Source organism: Leuresthes tenuis, unplaced genomic scaffold (assembly GCF_036924035.1).
Source record: "Leuresthes tenuis unplaced genomic scaffold, fLeuTen1.0.hap1 SCAF_17, whole genome shotgun sequence".
NCBI lineage: Eukaryota > Metazoa > Chordata > Actinopteri > Atheriniformes > Atherinopsidae > Leuresthes > Leuresthes tenuis.
Window position 1 is genome coordinate 2,417,647 of NW_027325371.1, and position 23,328 is coordinate 2,440,974.

A 23,328-nucleotide genomic window follows, 5' to 3' on the forward strand; every position below is an offset into this window, starting at 1 on the left:
AATCACCAAACCTGTTAGCAAATGGTACGATCCACCTCAGGGGTGTTTGAGATTTTACGACTATTTTTCCTGGTGATCAAAGTTTGTTCTGAAATAAGAAGCGAACATGTTCTCCAACATTACAGAGCAGAAACAAACAGGAAACTCACAGATTGTTCAGAGCTGCAGAAGAAGAAGACTCTCCACTCGACAGACTGAGACACAGGTGAGCTGCTTCCTGGAACCAGTCAGAGCAGAGTCCACCTGTGATGGAGGCGGGACAGATAGAACCTGTCTGACCAGTGGAGTTCATGTTAAAACACGCCTCCAAGCTCCTGAGCAACAAACTCTGATCTGAAAACATTTATTCAGCTGTTCTCTCTGAATGTTCTCTGAGATTCTCCAGAATCGCCGTCAGAAACATTAAAACCAGGCTTTGAACTGGGATCTGTTCTGTGCAGCAGCTCTGTAGTTTTAGTGCTGCTGCAGATGCACCAGATGTGTGCAGCTAGACTGAAAACATCTGTCATCGTGTGACAAACTGTGAACACATCAAGGTGACATCTCTCTGGTCTGCAGACCAATCAGAGCCATCCTGGATCCAGCTGTCTGTGTGTAAAACTGATGCTAATAAAATGTTAAAGTCCTCTCTCCTGTGTATCTGCATCAGCTCCAACAGCGGTGCTGTAATGCTGATGATGGGATGAGACACGAATACCACAGTTTTTCAGATTTACAGTAAACTGGAGCTGATTTATCTCCTACAAACTGGATCAAACCTTTCCAGGACTTTTCAGTTTCCTTTTCTTTGTTCAGATATTTCACCTGCAGCTCTGAACCTTCAACATTTAAAGGGAAACATCCTGTGTGTTCATTAGAAAATAAGAGTCAAGAGATAAAGAAACTAACAGAGTCAAGTTTGGTTTCAGTGTGAGAAAAAAGGCCAAAAAGAAAGCAGGCTGATTCATTTTCATTAGTTAATGTTACAGCTGGAGTTGATCTGATCAGCATCACATCATTACATGATGTCATGCTGAGAGCTTTCAGCTAATCTGCCTTATAGGTTAGTTTGAGCTGGAATTCAGCAGCTAGTTTTATTTAACAGGAAATAGAGGAAACACAGTTTATCCAACTGTGAGATCTTTCAGACAGCCACACCTTCGTCTCTTCAGCGTGAAAATATGTCGTCGGACCGGTCATACTCGGTTAAAGCCAGATGCTGACGCCTGAAGACATTAACCCTTCTCATGATGCTCAGAGGGAACAAACAAACACTCTGTTTCTGTTTCCATGTGTCACTGTTTGGCTGTTGAAGCTCTGATGAACAAAGTGGACTCTTCATTGATCTGGATTTATCTCCCTCTGGTGGTGAAAAGATGAACCTCATGATGTCAGTTCAATGAACAGATTAAATTATGTGTTTTTAAACACTTAAATACTTCAGTGTAGTTATTAAAGTTGTAATAATGACTGTTGATAACCACATGAAACCATGAACTGAACATATAATATCTAATCGGGTTTAGAGTCATTGAACAGAAAGAGCTCAACTCAAAGCAATTAATTATTCAATTCGACAAAAGCGCTACAGGTCGATGTTTTCCACATGATTCCACATCCATTCCATATTTTTTTACCATCCTCATCGCTGTCTGAGATTCTCTTTTGTTAATATATTTTGTCACTTGTTTCTTTAGCGTAGAATAAAGTTTTCTGTCTACAGTAGAAGCAGAAAGCACAGCAGCCTTTTTAGCCTCATCCCTTTTAAACATCAAACTCTTTAATTCAGTATCAGTCCAAGGAGCACTTTTGGCTTTAACTGTAAATTTCTTTAACGGGTCATGATTGTTAACAATTTTAATCCAAATATCCATAAATAAATTAAGAGGTATCCACATCATTAACAGTTTATATATCACCCCATTGAATGTTCACTGAGAAAATTCTCCACATTAAACGTTCTATCAGTTCTTTTCATTATAATTTTGGGACAGGCTGTAGATGGCTTTGTTTTCCTGGAAAAAGCAACACAGTTATGATTTCTGAAGCCAACTGGTACAGAAACAGGTGTAGAGCACATATCAGGAATACTACAGTAAATATGATCAATACATTTTGATGTTAAAGATCCTTTACTGTGAGGAGAAATTCTTGTAGGTTGATGCATTAATTCAGACAAACCACAGGTGTCAGTAATAGATTTAAGCTTATTCTTCAGAGGACAGTTCTCAGACAGCCAGTCAATATTTAAATCTCCCAGCCGGTATAGCTCTCTGTTTTCCTGTCGCTTTGTCCAACATATTATAGCATATATTTAAATAATCTATCCTGGCACTTGGTGGCCTGTAACAACAGCCAACAAGTATTCGTTTTAAGGAGTTCTACCTGCAGCCATAACACTTCAACATCATTAACCATCAGATTCTGTCTCAATTTCACAGGAAAATGGCCACATACAGTAATACTGATGTTCTCACCAACATTACTCCTCTTACTGCAGGATTCTGGCTCTAATGTTCATCAGTCTGATAAGGAGAGAGTCAGCAGAGAGATAACTGACTGATATGAACTGATTAAAGGTTCTTCAGCTTCTTTATTTTCTCGGTTAAAGTCACTCTTTTTAATGTAAAAAAAAGCTCTTATTGGTTATTCTAACATAATGTTTTGTATAAACTACTTTAACTGTTGCATTGTGACTCCCTGCTGCTTGCTGCCGTCATTGTCATCATGTGGACTGTAACAGAGAAACTACGATCATCACTGCCCTCCAGTGGTCACGGTCAGTAACTACAACTCCTCACATACAGTAATACTGATGTTCTCACCAACATTACTCCTCTTACTGCAGGATTCTGGCTCTAATGTTCATCAGTCTGATAATGAGAGAGTCAGCAGAGAGATAACTGACTGATATGAACTGACAGAGAGAAAAAGTCTGACATCACACTCAGATGCAGATGTGGTTCCAAGAACTCAGAACATCTGTTAGTTGAGACAACAGCTGTTCAGAGTTAGACATCAAAATGTTTAATATGTTAAAGTCATCGTCAAACAACATGTTGCAGTGCACAAGTTTACTAAAGCTGTCCAATAATCAATAAGAACAACAATTAATAATCAAATCACAATCCAACAGTTTTTTCTGATAAAGCAAACGAATGTTAACAAAATCAGAACAAATCCTTCCTTCTTCCCTTCTTTCAGTGGATTCTTCCTTCCTTTCACTTATCCTCTCTCCATCCTTCCTTCCATCCTTTCCCCTCCTTTAATCCTTCTTTCTATCCCTTCATCTTTCCTTCCTTCTTCACTCATTGCAGATGTTTGAGTTATTTATAATTCAGCTATTTCAAGCAAACAGAAAATATCAGGAAGAAAACAACAGTCACGGTTAGCCTCGTGTCACTTTGTGTTATTCAGTCATTAGACTCTCCTCAGCCAGTTGCTACTCTTCATCATCATCATCATCATCAGTGGGGGGGTGGAGTTCGCCTAAAGAAACCCAGCTGCACACACACAGAAACACAGAAACACACACACACAGAAACACATACAGACAGTATGAGGTGAAATGTTCAAACTGAAAACTGAGGAAACATTAAATTAGACAAAATTTGAATGGAGTTTGGTTTGAGCCGCTGACACTTGAACTAAACTCTATTTAAAAGCTAAAGATGCTTCAGCTTCTTCTCTTATTTGATCCCAAATCTGGGCTCTGAATTCTCCCTGTAAACTTACTTCATGGCATTCATCACTGCTGCTCCACCAAATCTGACGGCCGTCCACATTATTGTTAAAAGCTTCACAACCAGTCGACCAAAACCTAATTCCTCCCTGATCCTGATCTCCTGTCGTCTGAAACAGCAGAGCCGGCTTCGCTGCACTTTGACCCTCAGTTTCTCATATTCAGGTGAAAATAATCTACAGGAGGGTTATAGCAAAGCCAGAAAGATCTGCTGTGCCACTGAACTGAATCAAAGTTCTTCTACACCCTTCAGCTTCTTTATTTTCTCGGTTAAATTCACTCTTTTTAATGTAAAAAAGCTCTTATTGGTTATTCTAACATAATGTTCTGTATAAACTACTTTAACTGTTGCATTGTGACTCCCCTGCTGCTTGCTGCCGTCATTGTCATCATGTGGACTGTAACAGAGAAACTACGATCATCACTGCCCTCCAGTGGTCACGGTCAGTAACTACAACTCCTCACATACAGTAATACTGATGTTCTCACCAACATTACTCCTCTTACTGCAGGATTCTGGCTCTAATGTTCATCAGTCTGATAAGGAGAGAGTCAGCAGAGAGATAACTGACTGATATGAACTGATTAAAAGTTCTTCAGCTTCTTTATTTTCTCGGTTAAATTAACTCTTTTTAATGTAAAAAAGCTCTTTCCAACAGCACTTTGATTTCAGATGGTTTTATCATTTATATTCAGCCTGATTTTATATTTTTAAATGAGATGTGGCTGAAATCTGGAGATAATTCTCAGCTTTCTGAACTATACCCTCCAAGTTGTGACAGTTTGAACCAGCCCACAGTAAGTGGCAGAGCGGATTTTTACATGTTTTTAACTCTCTGTGACTTCTACAGAAATATTGTAACTTGTGACATTCACACAGCATGATGGGAATCTCAACCCTCCAACATTAAAAGTTCCAACCATGTAGATTTGTCAGCCCGTCACCACGATGAGAACAGCCGCATTCATTCAGCGCATTCTTGGCTGGAAACTTCTTCCAGCGTGTTATTGGACACCGCTTCTTCACAGGATTCGTGGAATCGCGTCAGGACACGCGCGCATTAAAACATTGTTAAAAGATAAAGAAAAGAATGAGACGGATTTTGGTGGGAAATAGTTTGGGCTACAGTACGATTGTTTAGTTCTCTGTGCGGGTGTTCTCAGCTCTTTGAAATGAATCATAGCGCCCTACGTTGGCTGCAGACAAATCCAAGCAGGTGTTGTGCTGCAAATAAGAGAGACTTAGCAAAACCTCACTGACAGCAGCAGCCATCAAACAATAACTCCAGGGACCTGCAGACTGTTCTTTCCTCTGGACATGGGTGCAATCGGGTATAGTTAGGAGGAGCCAGCTCTCCTACAGCTTCTGTCGGGGAGAACTACTTCGGCACGACACCGGTCGTCCCCTCTCAGGCACCGCGGCGTCGAGTCGCTGAAGGACTGAGAGCCAGTTAGCTCGGGCAGCTTCGCTGACATCGTATCTGTGACGGCAGAGTATGCAGCCAAGTTCTCTATAATCTGCTCAAGTCTGTCACGGGAATCCGACTCAGAAACTGTGTTTAACTCCACATGGGAAGCTAATTCTCACCGGGATTGTGCGATGGTGTCAGAGGGCGCCATGTTGTGTGCAGCTGAGCCCGACAAACGCAGAAGAAGAGCGGTCACTGACGTCACTCTCCTGCGCCGCTTGGGATTCTTTGAAAGAAACTTTATTATTATTATTACTTATATTATTCTACGTAAATGTGCAAAAAGCACAGCACACAAAACATTGTACAGATACAGCAGACTCCCGAGCCATCCCACCAAGAACTGTAAAATAAATTGTTTTCAGATATTATCTTTACGGTTGTTAGAAAATTTAATGGAGAAAATAAACTGCCTGAGCTCACTGTGAAAGGCAACAAAAGAAGGTTTTCTCTGAGTAAATTTACATTTATGAATGTGAAATTTCGCCATCAGTATGATGAGGTTAATAATAAATGTTTTGTTGAATTTTTCTTTATTTTTGTTGAAGTCAAAGAGCCCAAACTGAACATCCCTCTGATGTTCTGAGCTGAGCTGCAAGTAAGAACAGGTGAAGCAGGGCACCGATGTCTAATGCCTCTGGAGACATTAAATCCAGGAGACATTCCACCCATTAGTTTAACTGAGCTGTTACTTCTGTGATGTAGACTTTTGACAGCTGAGAAAAAAATAGTTGCCAAAGCCAAATTTCTTAAGGGATTGTAAAATGAACGGATGTTGGACTGTATCAAAGGCTTTGTAGGAATCCAGAAACACAATGAACCCATCATCCTCCACCATTTCTGGATAATCCAACATGTCTTGGACGAGCCTCACATTATCTGCAACATGCCTCTTATTCATAAAGCCTGACTGTGTTTCCATGGTAACAGAGTCCAGCTCTGATCTGAATCTTGTTGCCAATAAGTGAGCTAATATGTTGGAATCGTTCTTTAGTAGCAGGTCGCTCGCCAATTGTCTAAAAGTAGATTTTCCTTTTTTTGCTTTGGGAATTAAGACTTGAGTCAAAAGACTTTATGTAAAAAGGGAGTCAGTTCAGCAATGAAAGATTTCTAAAATTCAGCTGTTAGTCCATCAGACCCTGGAGATTTATTGTTTCTGAGCTGATTGATGGCTTGCTGCACTTCTACAGCAGATAAAGGCCTGTCACAGGATACTTTATCTGCTTCACCTGTTGTCTTAACCCACAGGGAATTTAAAAACTATCAGCTGCCGATTGACAACATTTGGAACTGTACAGGTCTTTAGAACAATGAGAACAAAAACCTGCTATTTTACGATGATCTTCAGTAACAGCTCCGTTAATACTGAACCTACTAACATTATTGTTGGCGGCATTAAAGATTAAAGAAGTAATGAGTGTTTTGTTCTCCTTCTTCTCACCATTTGGAGCGAGACCTGATAAAGGCACCCTTTGCTTTCTGGAAATATAAGTCATGGAGTTTGATTTGCAAGAGAAGGAGTTCTTCTGTTTCTTCCTCTGTTGAGGAGTCGGGTTTTTGCTGGATAAGTTAGTTCTGCTCCACACAGGCTTCAACTCTTCTGCTTTTCTCGCTTTGACAGCTTGAGCTCCACACTTTCCTAAAAATGTTCCCAACTCATATTTAAGGAGTTCCCAATTAGTCCCAAAAGAGTTTTCATTGTTTGCTTTGGACCAGTAAAATGAGGTCATATCCCTCATCCTTTTTTAGTTTCACTATTTTGTAGCATAGAGCAGTTAAGTTTCCAGTAACTGGAACAAACGACAGGTGTTAAAGCAGTGAGGACATTAATAGAGATGCATATTAATGTCATGCTTACATCATCCTACATACATTTGAAAGGAAAACGCATATGAAGAATGCAGAACAGAAAAATGTGGAAATAAAATCTTTATAAAATAAAATTTGTTCTGGCTTTTTTCGTATCTTTCAAACTAAAAAGCTGCAGTTTGTAAAAATTATACATTTTCATAGATGAAGTAAAGTTTTTAGATAAATAATTAAACGTTTTATCAAAAAGTCTAAAATCATTAAAAAGTCTAAATGTTCAGATACTAAATACAAATTTAATGTAAAAGAGAAAATTCAACATTTCAAACACAAAGTCAAACATTGTGAGACTGAATGTTAAAAATAATGATGTAAAATTATGTAAAATATCAAACGTCTGCGATCAGAAATCAATAATTCAGTCTATAACTGCACATCATCAGGATGTACCCTGGCTGCTCACCAACCTTCTGCTCATTGGAGCAGAACCAGTGAAGATCTGTCAGCAGGTTGGAAATTCATCTCGGCTGATTGCAGCTCAGTGATTCCTCTCTGATGTCACAGTTTGTCACATGTGCAGCAAACTAACTGCAGCTGACAGCAACTGAATGGTCTCAGCTGCAGTGAGCTGCAGAGAAACACAACATACTGATATTCAGTGTGAAGCTTTGACTGGAAACACAGAAAAACAACATCCTGGAAGAATGGCAGCTTCCATCTTTAAAGGACTGGAAGAGGAAGAAGTTTCCAAGGAATCATTTAGAAGAGTTTCAAACAGAAACTGACTGAATCCATGAATCTGAAAAGGTGTTTCTGAGTGAAAGAGACAGACATGTACAGACTGAACTATCTGTTCAACAGTGATTCTCTGACAGGAGGAAACTCTTTATGCTCAACACAGAGACACTGAGGAAATAGGTGACCCAAACCAGACTGTAAACCCAGGATGCAGAGGTTCTTTAGTGAATGTGGTGTTGAAGGTGTGGAGGTGGATCAGTGTGTCAGAGGAGACTCTGTAGAAGGACAGAGTGCCAGCAGGACGGTCCACATACACTGCTGCTCTGTTAAAGACAGAGGAGGAGGAGGAGGAGGAGGAGGAGGAGGAGGAGGAGGAGGAGGAGGAGGAGATGCGTGTTTCTCTGTTCTTGTGCCAGACAGAGTAACCAGAATGATCAGAGCAGCTCAGACTCCAGGACTGACCATTGTATCCAAACACACAGTCTCTGTCTCCTCCTCTCCTGCTGATTCTTCTGTAACTCAATGATATATAAACTCTTCCTCTCCACTCGACCTCCCAGTAACAGCGACCAGTCAGAACATTTCTACACAGCAGCTGAGGACAGACATCAAATCTGTCTGGATGATCAGGATATGACTGAACCTTCTTCATACGTGTCACCTTCCTGTTGTTGTCAGACAGTTTCAGTTCTCTGTTCACTGTGTTTGTGTCGATGGTGAGTCGACAGGAATCTGATGGAGAGAACAAACACAATCCAGCTGCAGTTATTGATCTATCATCTGTTCACTTTGATCAGTGAGTGATGTGACAGTGTGAAGATGGCTGGATGTCATGAATCAGATGAAGAACACACTTACACTTCCTCAGACCTGGTGTCAGCCATCGTTCTCCAGCAGGCTCCACCCTGAAAGGAGGGGGGGGGGTCAGAGCAGCACCGTCTCTTTCAGCATGCACACATGGACATTACATGGCTCTCACACACACATTGTTCTACACTGAGGAAGATGCTGACTGCTCATGAGTCTTTCACACAGCCCCACTTGAAAAACACAGAAATATCCCTTTAACTGGATGAATAAAGTCTCTGAATCTGCTAAATATGTTTCCTTACAGGCTGTGCATTAACCAGCAGATGATTGCTGGTATGTATGTTTTCTTTGTGGCCCATTTATCTCAGAAATGACCTGATAAACCTCCATCATTCTGACAGATCCACGCTGTTTTAAGGGGACACCGGCTAATGCTGGCAGACATTTCCTCCTCCTCCTGACAGAGGTTTGCTCCTCCCTCGCTGCTCGTCATCACTTCTAACCAGCTCATGAGCCGGTGAAAGGAAAAGGAGCCGACTGTGTCTGAAGTTATGGAAATAAGTTATGAAAGTACGTGGAGAGTATGGGATGTTTCAGAAGTTTCATCTCCACTTCGGATCAGACTTAAATTACACTGAAAACATCTGTACGCACGGTCTGAGGAATGTGTGAAGTGTGCAGATTCTCTTTATTTAATGCAGGAACATCTGTATGAGCGGTTTGTGTGTTTGTGTGTGAGATGGACTCTAGACCCACCCAGGGTGGACCTGCCTCTCGCCCTGTGGCTGCTGGGATAGGCTCCAGTTCCTGCCACCATGAACTGAATTAAGCAGGTAGAGAAAATGGATGAATGGATTTATGCATCTAGTCCCTGGACTTTGGATCATTTTGGATGGATCTAAAACTGAATTATTTGGACACTGTAACAGGGAACTTGTTTGGTGTAAACTAAAGGCAATATTTGAGCAGAAGTACTTTAAACCAACAGTGAAGCCTGAAGCTGTAAATGTAATGGTTTGGGTCTGAGGCAGGGCCCGGTCAACTCTCCATCACAGAATCCAACATGAATTCTTCACCATTTCAGAGGCTGTTTGAGGAAAATGTGAGATCATCTGTCCAGAAACTGCAGCTGAAGCAGAGGTGGACCATGCTACATGATAATGAGAGAAAACATTCCAGTAAATCCACCAAGAAACTTCTCCAAAGGAAACAGAAACACAGGGTTCTGGAACAGCTCAGTCAAAGCCCAAAGACAAAGAAGATTGGGAAGACAATGACGAGGAAGATTTCTCTGAATCTGAAAATCACATTTATGTTCATTCAGAGTATGACAGTGAGTTTAAAACAGGATGTATTTGATGCTGAACCAATGCCAATGTGAGCAGGTCAACAGCAGCAGCACCAGTTCATCAGCAGCCAGTCAGCAGAGGCCCATCAGGGCCAGAAATGTGGACGTCATTAAGTGGTGAAACTGCACGGATCACCTGATGCAGCTGGACTGAGAGGTCAAATGTGTGATCTGTAACCATTTCTAATTTAAAACCCTGACTGTGTGTTTTTAACTCCTAACTGTGATCATTGGTGAGTGAGAACGAACTAACAAAGTGAAGGGACTGTGGACAACATGTCAGGTTGGTCTGAACTCTGACCTGGGAGTCAGCTGACTGACGTTTAACATGAACATCATCACATAGTGAGATGTAAGCTGTATCTTTGGAAGAGGGAAAAGTCATTCCACAGTTTTTCACCCTTTATGTAGAAACTGTGATGTTTTTGTGCTGCAGACCAACATAAAGCTGTTAAATGTTCTGTGTAAAGATCTGCTTGAGTGAACAAAGGAAAAAGGCTCCTACATGTAGGTTCATATAAAACTCAGAACCAGCATGAAGCAAAAAGACAGGGCTGAGTGAAGGACAGAGAACATGTTTCCAGCTCTTCCTCCTCCATCAGACATTGTGTGATGCTGCAGCAGACCTCTCCATACCTGAGAGTGTCCAGCCTCCACTGTGGATCCTCCAGTCCAGCTGATAGCTGCTTCACTCCTGAGTCTCCTGGATGGTTGTAGCTCAGGTCCAGCTCTCTCAGATGGGAGGGGTTGGAGGTCAGAGCTGAGATCAGAGAAGCACAGCCTTCCTCTGTGATCAGACAGCCTGACAGGCTGCAGAAAACAACACAAATGGCAGATACTGAGAGAAAAGACACCAACAGCAGACACCATCCTGAACACGTCAGCTGTTCATCCATGACTGTAAAGAAGAATTATAATGATCAGCAGTTGAACAGCTGAATGAATCCTGACCTGAGAGCTTCCAGGTTACAGTTTGGACTCTGCAGTCCAACAGACAGCTGCTTCACCCCTGAATCCTGCAGGTTGTTGTTACTCAGGTCCAGTTCTGTCAGACTGGAGGACTGGGAGCTGAGAGCTGAGGACAGAGCTGCACAGCTTCTCTCTGAGAGGTTACAGCCACTCAGTCTGAGGAGGAATAACAGGAAAAGAGTTAAGTTATGTAATTATTAATTATCCACATTAAAGATGGTTGAATTAATAAATAATGATGACATTTATCCTAATTCTATATTATAAAGTGTTGCCACATTCTTGCAGCGTGTTTCTTTCCTCTTTTTGTGAACTGATCTGATGTAACTGTTTGCTGTGAATCTGTGTTATCTACAAACTGAAATTATCTGAGAAATAACTTTTAACTTTTGAAATAAATTTTCTCTCCTTTTAACAAGTAAACAGAGTATTTAAAACATATTTATCTCTGTACTTACACAGCTTTGTTGGAGGCTTTGACCACTGGCAGCAGCCTCAGAAGAGCCTCCTCTGAAGCAGAGTATTTCTTCAGGTCAAACACATCCAGATGTTTTCCTGATGACAGTAAGATGAAGACCAGAGCTGACCACTGAGCCGGAGACAGTTTATCTGTGGAGAGACGTCCTGAACTCAGGGCCTGTTGGATCTCCTCCACCAGAGAACGATCATTCAGTTCATTCAGACAGTGGAACAGATTGATGCTTCTCTCTGCAGACAGATTCTCACTGATCTTCTCCTTGATGTAATAAACTGTTTCCTGATTGGTCTGTGAGCTACTTCCTGTCTGTGTCAGCAGGCCTCGTAGGAGCCTCTGATTGGTCTGCAGGGAAAGACCCAGGAGGAAGCGGAGGAACAGGTCCAGGTGTCCATTTGGACTCTGTAAGGCCTGGTTCACAGAACTCTGATGGAAGAGTCGAAGAGAATCTGCAGATTGATATTCTTTTGTTTCAGATGTCTGGGGGGATGTTTGATGTTCTTTCTGCTGATTGACACCAGAGCGAAAACCAAACTTATTTCTCAAAGACTGCAAAAAAGGAGATGTTTGTGCCCTTGCGATAGGAGCTGATGATGATGGTTGTTCTTCCATCAGATTAACTCCAGACTTGATGAAGGTCAGATGGACATGAAGAGCAGCCAGAAACTCCTGAACACTCAGATGGATGAAGCAGAACACCTTCTCCTGGTACAGCCCTCTCTCCTCTTTAAAGATCTGTGTGAACACTCCTGAGTACACTGAGGCTGCTGAGATATCGATGCCACACTCTGTCAGGTCTGATTCATAGAAGATCAGGTTTCCTTTCTGCAGCTGCTCAAAAGCCAGTTTTCCCAGAGACTCAATCATCTTCCTGCTCTCTGGACTCCAGTGTGGATCTGTCTCAGCTCCTCCATCATACTTGACCTTCTTCACTTTGGCCTGAACCACCAGGAAGTGGATGTACATCTCAGTCAGGGTCTTGGGCAGCTCTCCTCCCTCTCTGGTTTTCAACACATCCTCCAGAACTGTAGCAGTGATCCAGCAGAAGACTGGGATGTGGCACATGATGTGGAGGCTTCGTGATGTCTGGATGTGGGAGATGATGCTGCTGGCCTGCTCTGAATCTCTGAATCTCTTCCTGAAGTACTCCTTCTTCTGTGGGTCAGTGAACCCTCTGACCTCTGTCACCATGCCAACACAGCCAGGAGGGATCTGATTGGCTGCTGCAGGCCGTGTGGTTATCCAGAGGCGAGCAGAGGGAAGCAGGTTCCCCCTGATGAGGTTTGTCAGCAGCACATCCACTGAGGTGGACTCTGTAGCATCAGTCAGGGGCTCCTTGCTGTGGAAGTCCAGAGGAAGTCGACACTCATCCAGACCGTCAAAGATGAACACAACCTGGAACTGTTCAAAGCTGCAGATTCCTGCTTCTTTGGTTTCAGTAAAGAAGTGATGAACAAGTTCCACCAAGCTGAACTTTTTCTCTTTCAGCACATTCAGCTCTCTGAAAGTGAATGGAAACAGGAACTGGATGTCCTGGTTGGCTTTGCCTTCAGCCCAGTCCAGAGTGAACTTCTGTGTTAAGACTGTTTTCCCAATGCCAGCCACTCCCTTTGTCATCACTGCTCTGATTGGTTCATCTCTTCCAGGTGGGAGTTTAAAGATGTCTTCTTGTCTGATGGATGTTTCTGCTCTGCCTGCTTTCCTGGATGCTGCTTCAATCTGTCTGACCTCATGTTCATCATTGACCTCTCCAGTCCCCCCCTCTGTGATGTAGAGCTCTGTGTAGATCTGATTCAGAAGGGTTGGGTTTCCTGCTTTAGGAATCCCCTCAAACACACACTGGAACTTCTTCTTCAGAGCAGATTTAACTTTACGTCCACAAACTGCAGCAGAAAGTTCTAAATGAAGACAAGAAATAACATCAGTAAACAGACATTTCCACCCTGTAAAGAATGAGTATTTGAACATGTGTTGTTCTGTGAGCTGAGACATCAGTAAATGTGTCATTTATCCAGCAGGTTAAATCTTTAGAGAAATCCTCTTACTGCTCTGCAGACGCTCAGCCAGCTCCTCCTGCTTCATTCTCCTCAGGAAGTGAACTGTGATCTTCACTAATGCCTCTCTGCTCCACCTCTGCTCTTCATCCTCACCCTCCCTCTGACTCTCTAAGCATTCTGGGTAATCTGGACTCAGAACCTTCTGGATCTTCTTCAGCTCCTGCTTCACAAAAGTGAGCAGGTTGTCCTCCAGCAGCTGGAACAGAATACTATATGAATGAGCCAATCAGGCTGAAATCATGGAGCCAAACATCAGATCCATGTTGGACACACTGACAATCCGCTGGTCTACAAAGTGCAGCCTGGAGATGACTGTGAACACAATAGATGGAAAAGTAGCTGTTGTACATGTACAGACCATAAATATGGAGTCCAGCTGTGTCTGATGCTGCTGGGCAGACTGACCACTGGGAACCTCTGAGCTCTGCTGGTCCACTCTGTGGAGGAATGATGAAGAATGAGCTCACATTGTGTCTGTCCACACAGAGACAAACACAAGGTAAAGGTCCATGAAGGGATGTGTGGATGTGAACAGTGAACGCAGCCATAAAGCAGCTGATTAACTCTGAAGCTGCACATCAGCAGCATCTGTGTTCCAGAAGATAAGAGCTCAGTGTGTCTCTAACAGTGGGAGGAAGCTGATGTCAGATGAAGCAGTTTGAGGAGGAAGGGACACAGAACTGTGTGAACAGACAGAAGATTTGTGTGTTTGTGAGGAGTCGAGCTGACGTGTTGGTTGGATTGTAGCTGTAGTTTCTAGAATACAACAAGAGCTTCAATCTGGAATCACTTCATTGGTTTTATTGAACAGAAACGAGTCCAAAGAAATGATTTTCAGAGTCTTCACTGACCAACTTCTTTGTCTTTAGAAAAAAGAAGCAAATGTAGAATCTGATGCAGCAACACTCAGTAAAAGTTGTTCTGGAGCCAAAGAAGGACAGAAAGTTTATAGAATCTACAGCAACAGCTTCTGGAGCTTCTCCAACCAGCAGGTTACCTGCTGACAGGTGAGGGTGTCAGGATTGGGTATAAAAGCAGCTTCCACCAAAGGTTCAGTCTCTCCAACAAGGATGGGTCGTGGCTCACCGCTTTGTGCCAAACTCCATCAGAGAATCATCAATAAGTTATAATAATAAGTAATAATATCCACCATGATGGATGCCATACAAAGCATCAGAGAATCTAATCTAATCTGTGCCCCTGACCAATGGTCATATTAGCTTCTTTAAATGTGTATATTTTTCACAGCTGAACTTCCTTACATGGTAGTGTTCAGCACTGTTCTTTTTACATGTTCAAGTCGCTGTTTGTTTTTCTAATCCTCTCAGCTTTTATTCAGCTCCAGGTCCTTCAATAATTGTTTTTCAGCTCTTTTTCAACTAATTTTCTGCTAATTTGTTTCCATCTTTTCAACTCCTTCTTCTTCTCAACAACTTTAGGTGTCATCATTCTATTATGATTGAAACAGAATTTAAAACTATCAACTGAATCCATTTACACTCAGCTCACCTCTGAGACCGTGAACGTTGGTCTGATTTAAAGTTATAAATACGACCCTTTGACCTGTCGCTCCTCATGAACACACAGCTGGGTTCAGGTTCAGGTCTCTGAAAGCTGCTGATAGGAAAAAACACACTTGTTTAACTTAAATTTACATGTTCAGTAAAATTCAGTTTGGATTAAAAGTAAAAATGTGACAGAAAATGATTAATTTTGAATAAATCAACTGAAAACTTCACTTTTCTTCACTGCTCAAACTGACTCTGGTTTCTCTCCCAGTCTCACAGCAAAATGTTTAATAGCTACGTTTGTCCACAGGGCAAAACGTAGAATTGTCACAATTTGACCCCCAATATTGTGACAATACTACGTTTTATTTGGCCTTTTCATTTACACTGCAACCAGGTCGCTGTTGACTATCAAGTTTCCCTCATTAAAAAGAAGGAAATAGCTGAAAGTCGGCCATTTTCTGTGAAAAATATAACATTTTAAGAAAGATCTGCATTTGTCTGCATTTTGATGAAATTTCTAGCGAGAACTACGCATAATATTTTCATAATCTTCGTTCAGGGAATGTAGACGAGCTTTCGTTTATTAGTTTCACAGAAGATTTTAGTGTCTCCTTGAAGAAAACGTAAGAATTAAATGTTTTCTACCGTTGTTAAGGTGGTTGCCATGGATGCTGCGACCGACAGAAACTGTTAGTTTCCGTTGTGGATCCAAGTAGAATTTGCTGTGAGACTGGGTTGCTCTACAACATTTTACAGTGTTACACCATTTACACTCAGCTCACCTCTGAGACCGTGAACGTTGGACTGATTTAAAGTCAATAAGACGATCCATTGACCCGTCGCTCCTCATGGACACACAGCTGGGTTCAGGTTCAGGTTCAGATTCAGGTCTCTGAAAGCTGCTAATAGGAAAAAAAACACGCGTTTAATTTAAATTTACATGTTCAATAAAATTCAGTTTGGATTAAAAGTAAAAATGTGACAGAAAATGATTAATTTTGAATAAATCAACTGAAAACTTCACTTTTCTTCACTGTTCAAACTGACTCTGGTCATCCCTGTCTCACAGCAAAATGTTTAATAGCTACGTTTGTCCACAAGGGAAAACCTTTTAAATTTTGGCCTTTTCATTTACACTGCAACCAGGTCACTGTTGACTATCAAGTTTCCCTCAGCGATTAAAAAGAAGAAAATGGCTGAAAGTCGGCCATTTTCTGTGAAAAATATAACATTTTAAGAAAGATCTGCATTTGTCTGCATTTTGATGAAATTTCTAGCGAGAACTACGCATAATATTTTCATCATCTTCGTTCAGGGAATGTAGACGAGCTTTCGTTTATTAGTTTCACCGAAGATTTTAGTGTCTCCTTGAAGAAAACGTAAGAATAAAATGTTTACTACCGTTGTTAAGGTGGTTGCCATGGACACTGCTATCTCTGTCACCGACAGAAACTGTTAGTTTCCGTTGTGGACCCAAGTAGAATTTGCTGTGAGACTGGGTTGCTCTACAACATTTTACAGTGTTACACCATTTACACTCAGCTCACCTCTGAGACCGTGAACGTTGGACTGATTTAAAGTCAATAAGACGATCCTTTGACCTGTCGCTCCTCATGGACACACAGCTGGGTTCAGGTCCAGGTTCAGCTGCAGATCCAGCTTGGTTCCTGTGAATAAAGGTGGTTTGGTGATGTGAGCGCTGAGCTCTGACATGGAGAAGAGTCATGGACAGTTAGAGATGGTGGTCTCACCTCTGAGCTTTGCTCTGGCTCTCATGTTCCCCACACAGAGTGGTTTTAGTGTCCTCACACTGATCCATGCTGCTGGATTCACATCAGCTCACACACACTTTCTACCTTCATCTGCAGAGGAAACACAGATCATTCATCTGCACATCAACTCAAATCCTCCTTCCTTTTAAGGGTTAACATGTTGCTGAATAACTTTTATCTTTAGTAGGATCTACTCTTTCATTCTCAACCAGTCTAAGAATCTGGTTAGATTTTCATCAGCAGGAGCAGCTCTTTACAGAGTTTTTATGAACGCAGCCCCAGATCTTTAACATCTCCTATAAACTGACTTTTAGACACTTCAGAGTTTCTTTTCCTGCTGACAGCTGAAAAACCGCAGCATCTGTACTCTGAATGTAATGAATAAATATCAACAACAGAAACTGAAGGATGATGTTAAAGAATGATTTCAGTCTGAATGATTTCAGTCTGACTGAAAGAGCACCAGAATCCCACACTGCAGGTTCTGATTGGTCCAACTGGATCCTGCAGGACAATGCAGGAAGTGAAGAGACTGAACCACAATGAACACTGAACTTCCTCATACATACACTGCATCACAGCTTCAGAACGGAAGGTCATTTAAGCTCATTTTATTTGGAAAGGTCAGACAGGAAGCTGCTCTTTCTGACTTTAAAGGTGGAAAGTCCCACCCTGGCTGGAGATTTCAACCATGCAAATCTCAAAACAGTGTTTCCTCAGTTGTACCAACACATTGACTTTCCAACAACAAACTGGACCTGGTTTACACAATACAAGGTCTCACCCCCCCCCCCGCTGCTAATACCAGCATACAGGCTGAAGGTTAAAGTCACCAGACCGTCCAGCAGGTACAGGTCAGTGTCGCCTCAGCATTTCACTACAACAGGCTGCTTTAACACCACAGGCTGGGACATGTTTAAGCAGGCAGCCACCTACAACCACCAGATCCACATCCAGGAGTATTCATCGTAAACTGTTACATCAGGAAATGCATTGATGATGTCACGGACACCGAGACCATCACAGCACGGGCCAACCAGAAACCATGGCTGACGGGGGAAGTCCACATCTTACTGGGAGCCCAGAACGCTGCTTTCAGAGCAGGTGATGAGGCTGGTCTGAGATCAGCAAGAGCCAACTGGTTCCGTGGCATCAGACAAGCAAAGAGGCAGCAGAGCAGCAGGATGACGCAACACTTCACTGACAGCAGAGACACAAGGAGCCTGTGGCTACAGACCATCAGGGACTATAAACCCCGACAACAGACCTGTGACAGCGACATCACTCGACTGATCAGTTCTTTGGACGGTTTGAAGCTGACAGCAGCACAGAAGACTGCTCCCTCAGATGCTGTCGCTGTCCTCAGCCAACGTGAGGCGATGCCTCTCCAGAATCACATGTGGGATATATATATCATATATATAATATCTATATATTATTCATTCATTATTATTGGGATTTCCTTGTTTCAGCTTTGCTACATATATTCCCTTTTGTAATACTTCCATTTATTCAATATATTCCATTTCATTCCATTTATGGGGAGATATGTTTTAATTGATCATTTTTGTTTTATTTGAATAATTTTGTCTTGATTACGTGTGGTGATGATTTAGGTTTTTAGGTTAGCTTATTTCTTTATTAAATCACTAAAAAGTGATTTCAGGGGGATTTATGTGGGAGCGCAGGGCCTTGACACAGCTCGAACCAGATGTTTAATATCAAAATGAAGCACACAGCAGGTGCTGAACAGAGATTGGGCCACATACACACTCAATGATACATGTCTCTGCATCGTTCTGTTCAATAAATTCCCCATAAGAGGCTGACCACGACGAGTCTTTTCTCCACAACACACATAAAATCTGTCCTCCCACCTTCCCTGGACCCCGACCAATTTGCATATCGGGCCAACCGGTCCAGTGATGATGCAACTTCCACTAAGCTCTCACTCACCTGGACATGAAGGACTCATGTGTGAGGATGCTGTTCTTAGACTTTAGTTCAGCTTTCAACCCAACCATCCCCCAGCAGCTGATACAGAAACTAGACTGAACGAGGACGAACTAAAGGGACGAGGTGAGCCAACTGGCTGCGTGGTGCAGAGACAACAATCTCTCTCTTAATGTGGAGAAGACGAAGGAGATTGTCACCCATCAGGCTCCACTGACCATAAACCAGTCCCCATCATGCACACCTTCCACCAAGGAACCACTGAGAGCATCCTGACCAGCTGCATCACTGTGTGGTTCGGCGTCCTGCATCCTGCGGCGCATAGTGAGAGCAGATCACCCCCCCCTCCTTCTCTGTCACCTGCCCTCATAAACTCTGACATTGACTCACTCCTCCCTCCACGCACAAACTAAATGGCACTGTGCACACTAACAACAGCTCACTGTTTATCCTGCCATGTATCAAATTTATACAGATTTGACTTTTCTCATATCTTTTAGTTTGTATCTATATATTTTTATCTTTTACTTTATATTTTATTTCATGCTTATTGCTGTTGGCATCAGATAAGATGGAAACGCTATATCAATCTGTCTGTCCTGTACATACAGCAGCATAAATGATAAAGTTGACTTGGAGACGACACTTTGATTCCAGAAATAAAACATGAAGCAGTTTGTTTGAGAAGGAAACAAACAGAAACATCAGCTGATCATCATATTGATTGATTCCAGTTAATCAATAACCTGATCATCATGTAGATTTGTCTTCAAACACAAAGTGATCAAAGTTTGTTCTGAAATAAGAAGCGAACATGTTCTCCAACATTACAGAGCAGAAACAAACAGGAAACTCACAGATTGTTCAGAGCTGCAGAAGAAGAAGACTCTCCACTCGACAGACTGAGACACAGGTGAGCTGCTTCCTGGAACCAGTCAGAGCAGAGTCCACCTGTGATGGAGGCGGGACAGATAGAAGCTGTCTGACCAGTGGAGTTCATGTTAAAACACGCCTCCAAGCTCCTGAACATCAAACTCTGAACTTTGTTCTGCAGTTCTCTCTGAGATTCAGCCTCTAACTTCCCCTCATGAACATGTCTCTGCTTCCTGTAGGGCTGTCTCTGCATCAGAACAGGTGTGTTCAGGTGTGACTGATGTTCACCAGCTCAGGATCAACAGTGAAATGAACTCTGGGTGAACAGACCACTCATCCTGGCAGTCAGGGAGCAGAGGATGGGCTGAACTGGATCCAGGGTTGGCTTTGAGTCAGGCTTTAATCTCAGTCGATATTTTGCTCTGATTTTCCTGCTGATGACCAGTTTTGATCTCAGTAGAATAAAAAAAGATGGATTTTAAGTCTAAGACAAAGGTGTTTTTAGCAAACTGGGTGGAACATTTCCCCAGAGTTTTAGGTGTGTTTGACTGCTGCTTTTGTCCTGCGTCAAAGCTTCAAACTAAAGGTGTATTTCTCTGTTTCTCCCAGCAGAAGCAGGATTTAAACATTAAACAGCAGCACAGTGAGCCTCAGAGCTTCATCATCAACACTTCAGCCACAACAAGCTTTGAGTGTTTCACTTCTGTCTTTCTGAATATTTCATGCTGTTGCCTCAAACAGCCCAAATGTAGTGTGGTGTGGACAGAATTTATGCTCTTATGCTGCTGACTGTAGAGAAAGACTTTCCTGCTCTTTTATTCTGAAATGTTCCCTTCAAAGACTCAGAAGTGTCTCCACAGTGATGCCTGCAGGATGAGCTGAGAAAGCCTGAAGCTGCTGATGCGGTTCAGCTCTTCCTTGACCCCCTGTGATCTAATTGTGTTTCCATCAGCTGGTTTGGGCTGAATAAAGTAGTGTGTGCTGCGGTCAGCAGGGGGCGCTAAAGGCTGCTGTCCAAATAAACAGAGTATCGGTGGCTCACTGGAAACTAAACCTGAAGGAAGAAAACACAAGAAAAAGCAGAGAAACATGGAGAGAGATCTGCAGGAATCCTTTAAACTGCTGGGACTCTTCTTTTATATCAGTGCTGCTCATGTTTATTGCCTCAAACAGCTGATTGATCATGTGATCAGTCATGTGGGGAAGGTGTTTAGGAATGATTCACAAAAGCTAAAGGAAACAACACTTTCCTGTAATTTTCTGTTTGGTTTTCAGATGTTTGGTGGTTCAGACGGTGGATAAAGAGCAGAAATAATGAAAATCTGGGCCCTCTGAGGGCCGAAGCTCAGACAGTAAATGTTCAGGAGGGCAGGAGTCGATCAGGACACCCGCCTCCCCTCCCAGAGGAGATTCATGTTGAAATAACACAGAAACAAGGGATTTATCCAGTAAAAGCTACTGAAGTGTTTCACTTGGATTTGGTTTACTGACTCCATGAGACTTTCTGCTGTTAGCTGGGGATGGAGCTAACTAACTGTTACTACCAGCAGTGATGAAGAAGGACTTTTTGGAAAAACGTGCTTCTATCCATTCTTCATCCATCCGTTCTTCTCCTGATGCTGTTCTGTTGGGCTCTGAGTGCTTCAAAGGTACAGCGCTGCAGGTACCGACTGCAAGCAAAGTCACAGGGAAACGTGGACAGGATGTTCAGTGATGTGGGAGTTCTCCATATGAACAGGTGGAATGGGCTGGATAACGAGGCCCTGAAGGGGCTCTCTCTACCTTACGCTATGAAGTGAGGGGAAACTGACAGATTTATCATCATATTCAAGGGAATAATGACAAGTTATATTATTATTACTCATATTATGGCCATTTTATATTGAATATGTCAGCATTTTTTTATTTAAAAAAATATGATTATTATATTTTTATTAAAAAACTAATATTTTAGGGGGGCTTCAGCCTAATGACGCCACTGTTAATAAGTAGTTTTATTGCACTGCCATATTTATACAACTTTTAAATCTTGGTACACTCTGGAGATAAAGTTCTATATTTTTAATATATATTTTCAGCTGTTCTGTCATTATTTATTCTAACATAATGTTTTGTATAAACTACTTTAACTGTTGCATTGTGACTCCCTGCTGCTTGCTGCCGTCATTGTCATCATGTGGACTGTAACAGAGAAACTACGATCATCACTGCCCTCCAGTGGTCACGGTCAGTAACTACAACTCCTCACATACAGTAATACTGATGTTCTCACCAACATTACTCCTCTTACTGCAGCATTCTGGCTCTAATGTTCATCAGTCTGATAAGGAGAGAGTCAGCAGAGAGATAACTGACTGATATGAACTGACAGAGAGAAAAAGTCTGACATCACACTCAGATGCAGATGTGGTTCCAAGAACTCAGAACATCTGTTAGTTGAGACAACAGCTGTTCAGAGTTAGACATCAAAATGTTTAATATGTTAAAGTCATCGTCAAACAACATGTTGCAGTGCACAAGTTTACTAAAGCTGTCCAATAATCAATAAGAATAACAATTAATAATCAAATCACAATCCAACAGTTTTTTTCTGATAAAGCAAACGAATGTTAACAAAATCAGAACAACAAATCCTTCCTTCTTCCCTTCTTTCAGTGGATTCTTCCTTCCTTCCATCCTTTCCTCCTCCTTTAATCCTTCTTTCTATCCCTTCATCTTTCCTTCCTTCTTCACTCATTGCAGATGTTTGAGTTATTTATAATTCAGCTATTTCAAGCAAACAGAAAATATCAGGAAGAAAACAACAGTCACGGTTAGCCTCATGTCACTTTGTGTTATTCAGTCATTTGACTCTCCTCAGCCAGTTGCTACTCTTCATCATCATCATCATCATCAGTGGGGGGTCGAGTTCGCCTAAAGAAACCCAGCTGCACACACACACACACACAGAAACACACACACACAGTTTGAGGTGAATGTTCAAGCTGAAAACTGAGGAAACATTAAATTAGACAAAATTTGAATGGAGTTTGGTTTGAGCCGCTGACACTTGAACTAAACTCTATTTAAAAGCTAAAGATGCTTCAGCTTCTTCTCTTATTTGATCCCAAATCTGGGCTCTGAATTCTCCCTGTAAACTTACTTCATGGCATTCATCACTGCTGCTCCACCAAATCTGACGGCCGTCCACATTATTGTTAAAAGCTTCACAACCAGTCGACCAAAACTTAATTCCTCCCTGATACTGATCTCCTGTCGTCTGAAACAGCAGAGCCGGCTTCGCTGCACTTTGACCCTCAGTTTCTCATATTCAGGTGAAAATAATCTACAGGAAGATGATAGCAAAGCCAGAAAGATCTGCTGTGCCACTGAACTGAATCAAAGTTCTTCTATACCCTTCAGCTTCTTTATTTTCTCGGTTAAATTCACTCTTTTTAATGTAAAAAAGCTCAAATTGGTTATTCTAACATAATGTTCTGTATAAACTACTTTAACTGTTGCATTGTGACTCCCCTGCTGCTTGCTGCCGTCATTGTCATCATGTGGACTGTAACAGAGAAACTACGATCATCACTGCCCTCCAGTGGTCACGGTCAGTAACTACAACTCCTCACATACAGTAATACTGATGTTCTCACCAACATTACTCCTCTTACTGCAGGATTCTGGCTCTAATGTTCATCAGTCTGATAATGAGAGAGTCAGCAGAGAGATAACTGACTGATATGAACTGATTAAAGGTTCTTCAGCTTCTTTATTTTCTCGGTTAAATTCACTCTTTTTAATGTAAAAAGCTCTTTCCAACAGCACTTTGATTTTAGAT

General features: G+C 42.0%; 3 protein-coding genes and 1 long non-coding RNA gene across 4 annotated transcripts in view; all 4 read right to left on the reverse strand.

Moving 5' to 3' along the window:
• Nucleotides 1-2,983: 2,983 nt before the first annotated feature.
• On the reverse strand, nt 2,984-5,334 carry LOC140272636 (uncharacterized). Its single transcript, XR_011907962.1, has 2 exons — nt 5,015-5,334; nt 2,984-3,482 (listed from the first exon to the last, which is right to left on the reverse strand). It is a non-coding gene; the product is annotated as an uncharacterized lncRNA (long non-coding RNA).
• Nucleotides 5,335-7,458: 2,124 nt separating this feature from the next.
• On the reverse strand, nt 7,459-9,040 carry LOC140273197 (stonustoxin subunit alpha-like). The gene is made up of 3 exons (XM_072368713.1): nt 8,991-9,040; nt 8,596-8,678; nt 7,459-8,469 (listed from the first exon to the last, which is right to left on the reverse strand). Exons 1-3 carry the CDS (start codon nt 9,038-9,040, stop codon nt 7,892-7,894), a joined length of 711 nt encoding a protein of 236 aa, XP_072224814.1. The 3' UTR covers nt 7,459-7,891.
• A 1,340-nt stretch (nt 9,041-10,380) lies between these two features.
• On the reverse strand, nt 10,381-20,447 carry LOC140272625 (NLR family CARD domain-containing protein 3-like). The gene is made up of 8 exons (XM_072368013.1): nt 19,490-20,447; nt 16,659-16,769; nt 15,690-15,797; nt 13,755-13,833; nt 13,385-13,592; nt 11,323-13,237; nt 10,847-11,020; nt 10,381-10,705 (listed from the first exon to the last, which is right to left on the reverse strand). Exons 2-8 carry the CDS (start codon nt 16,724-16,726, stop codon nt 10,420-10,422), a joined length of 2,838 nt encoding a protein of 945 aa, XP_072224114.1. The 5' UTR covers nt 16,727-16,769; nt 19,490-20,447; the 3' UTR covers nt 10,381-10,419.
• A 1,728-nt stretch (nt 20,448-22,175) lies between these two features.
• Nucleotides 22,176-23,328, reverse strand: part of itga2b (integrin, alpha 2b) — a 28,716-nt gene continuing 27,563 nt past the window's right edge. The window contains exon 31 of the mRNA XM_072368012.1: nt 22,176-22,432. Coding sequence (XP_072224113.1) covers nt 22,373-22,432 — 60 coding nt within the window. The 3' untranslated portion in view covers nt 22,176-22,372. The remainder of the gene's footprint in view (nt 22,433-23,328) is intronic.

What these genes read in the sequence shown, in the direction of transcription:
- LOC140273197 (XM_072368713.1), bottom strand. Translation starts at nt 9,040, where the DNA reads ATGACGAGCAGCGAGGGAGGAGCAAACCTCTGTCAGGAGGAGGAGGAA. An exon ending in TGTCAGGAGGAGGAGGAAAT is followed by an intron (nt 8,679 to 8,990) that starts GTCTGCCAGCAT and finishes GCATGCTGAAAG; the next exon opens with AGACGGTGCTGCTCTGACCC. An exon ending in GACACCAGGTCTGAGGAAGT is followed by an intron (nt 8,470 to 8,595) that starts GTAAGTGTGTTC and finishes TCTCTCCATCAG; the next exon opens with ATTCCTGTCGACTCACCATC.
- LOC140272625 (XM_072368013.1), bottom strand. Translation starts at nt 16,726, where the DNA reads ATGGATCAGTGTGAGGACACTAAAACCACTCTGTGTGGGGAACATGAG. An exon ending in AGCCAGAGCAAAGCTCAGAG is followed by an intron (nt 15,798 to 16,658) that starts GTGAGACCACCA and finishes CAGCTTTCAGAG; the next exon opens with ACCTGAATCTGAACCTGAAC. An exon ending in AAAGCCTCCAACAAAGCTGT is followed by an intron (nt 11,021 to 11,322) that starts GTAAGTACAGAG and finishes ATTCCTCCTCAG; the next exon opens with ACTGAGTGGCTGTAACCTCT.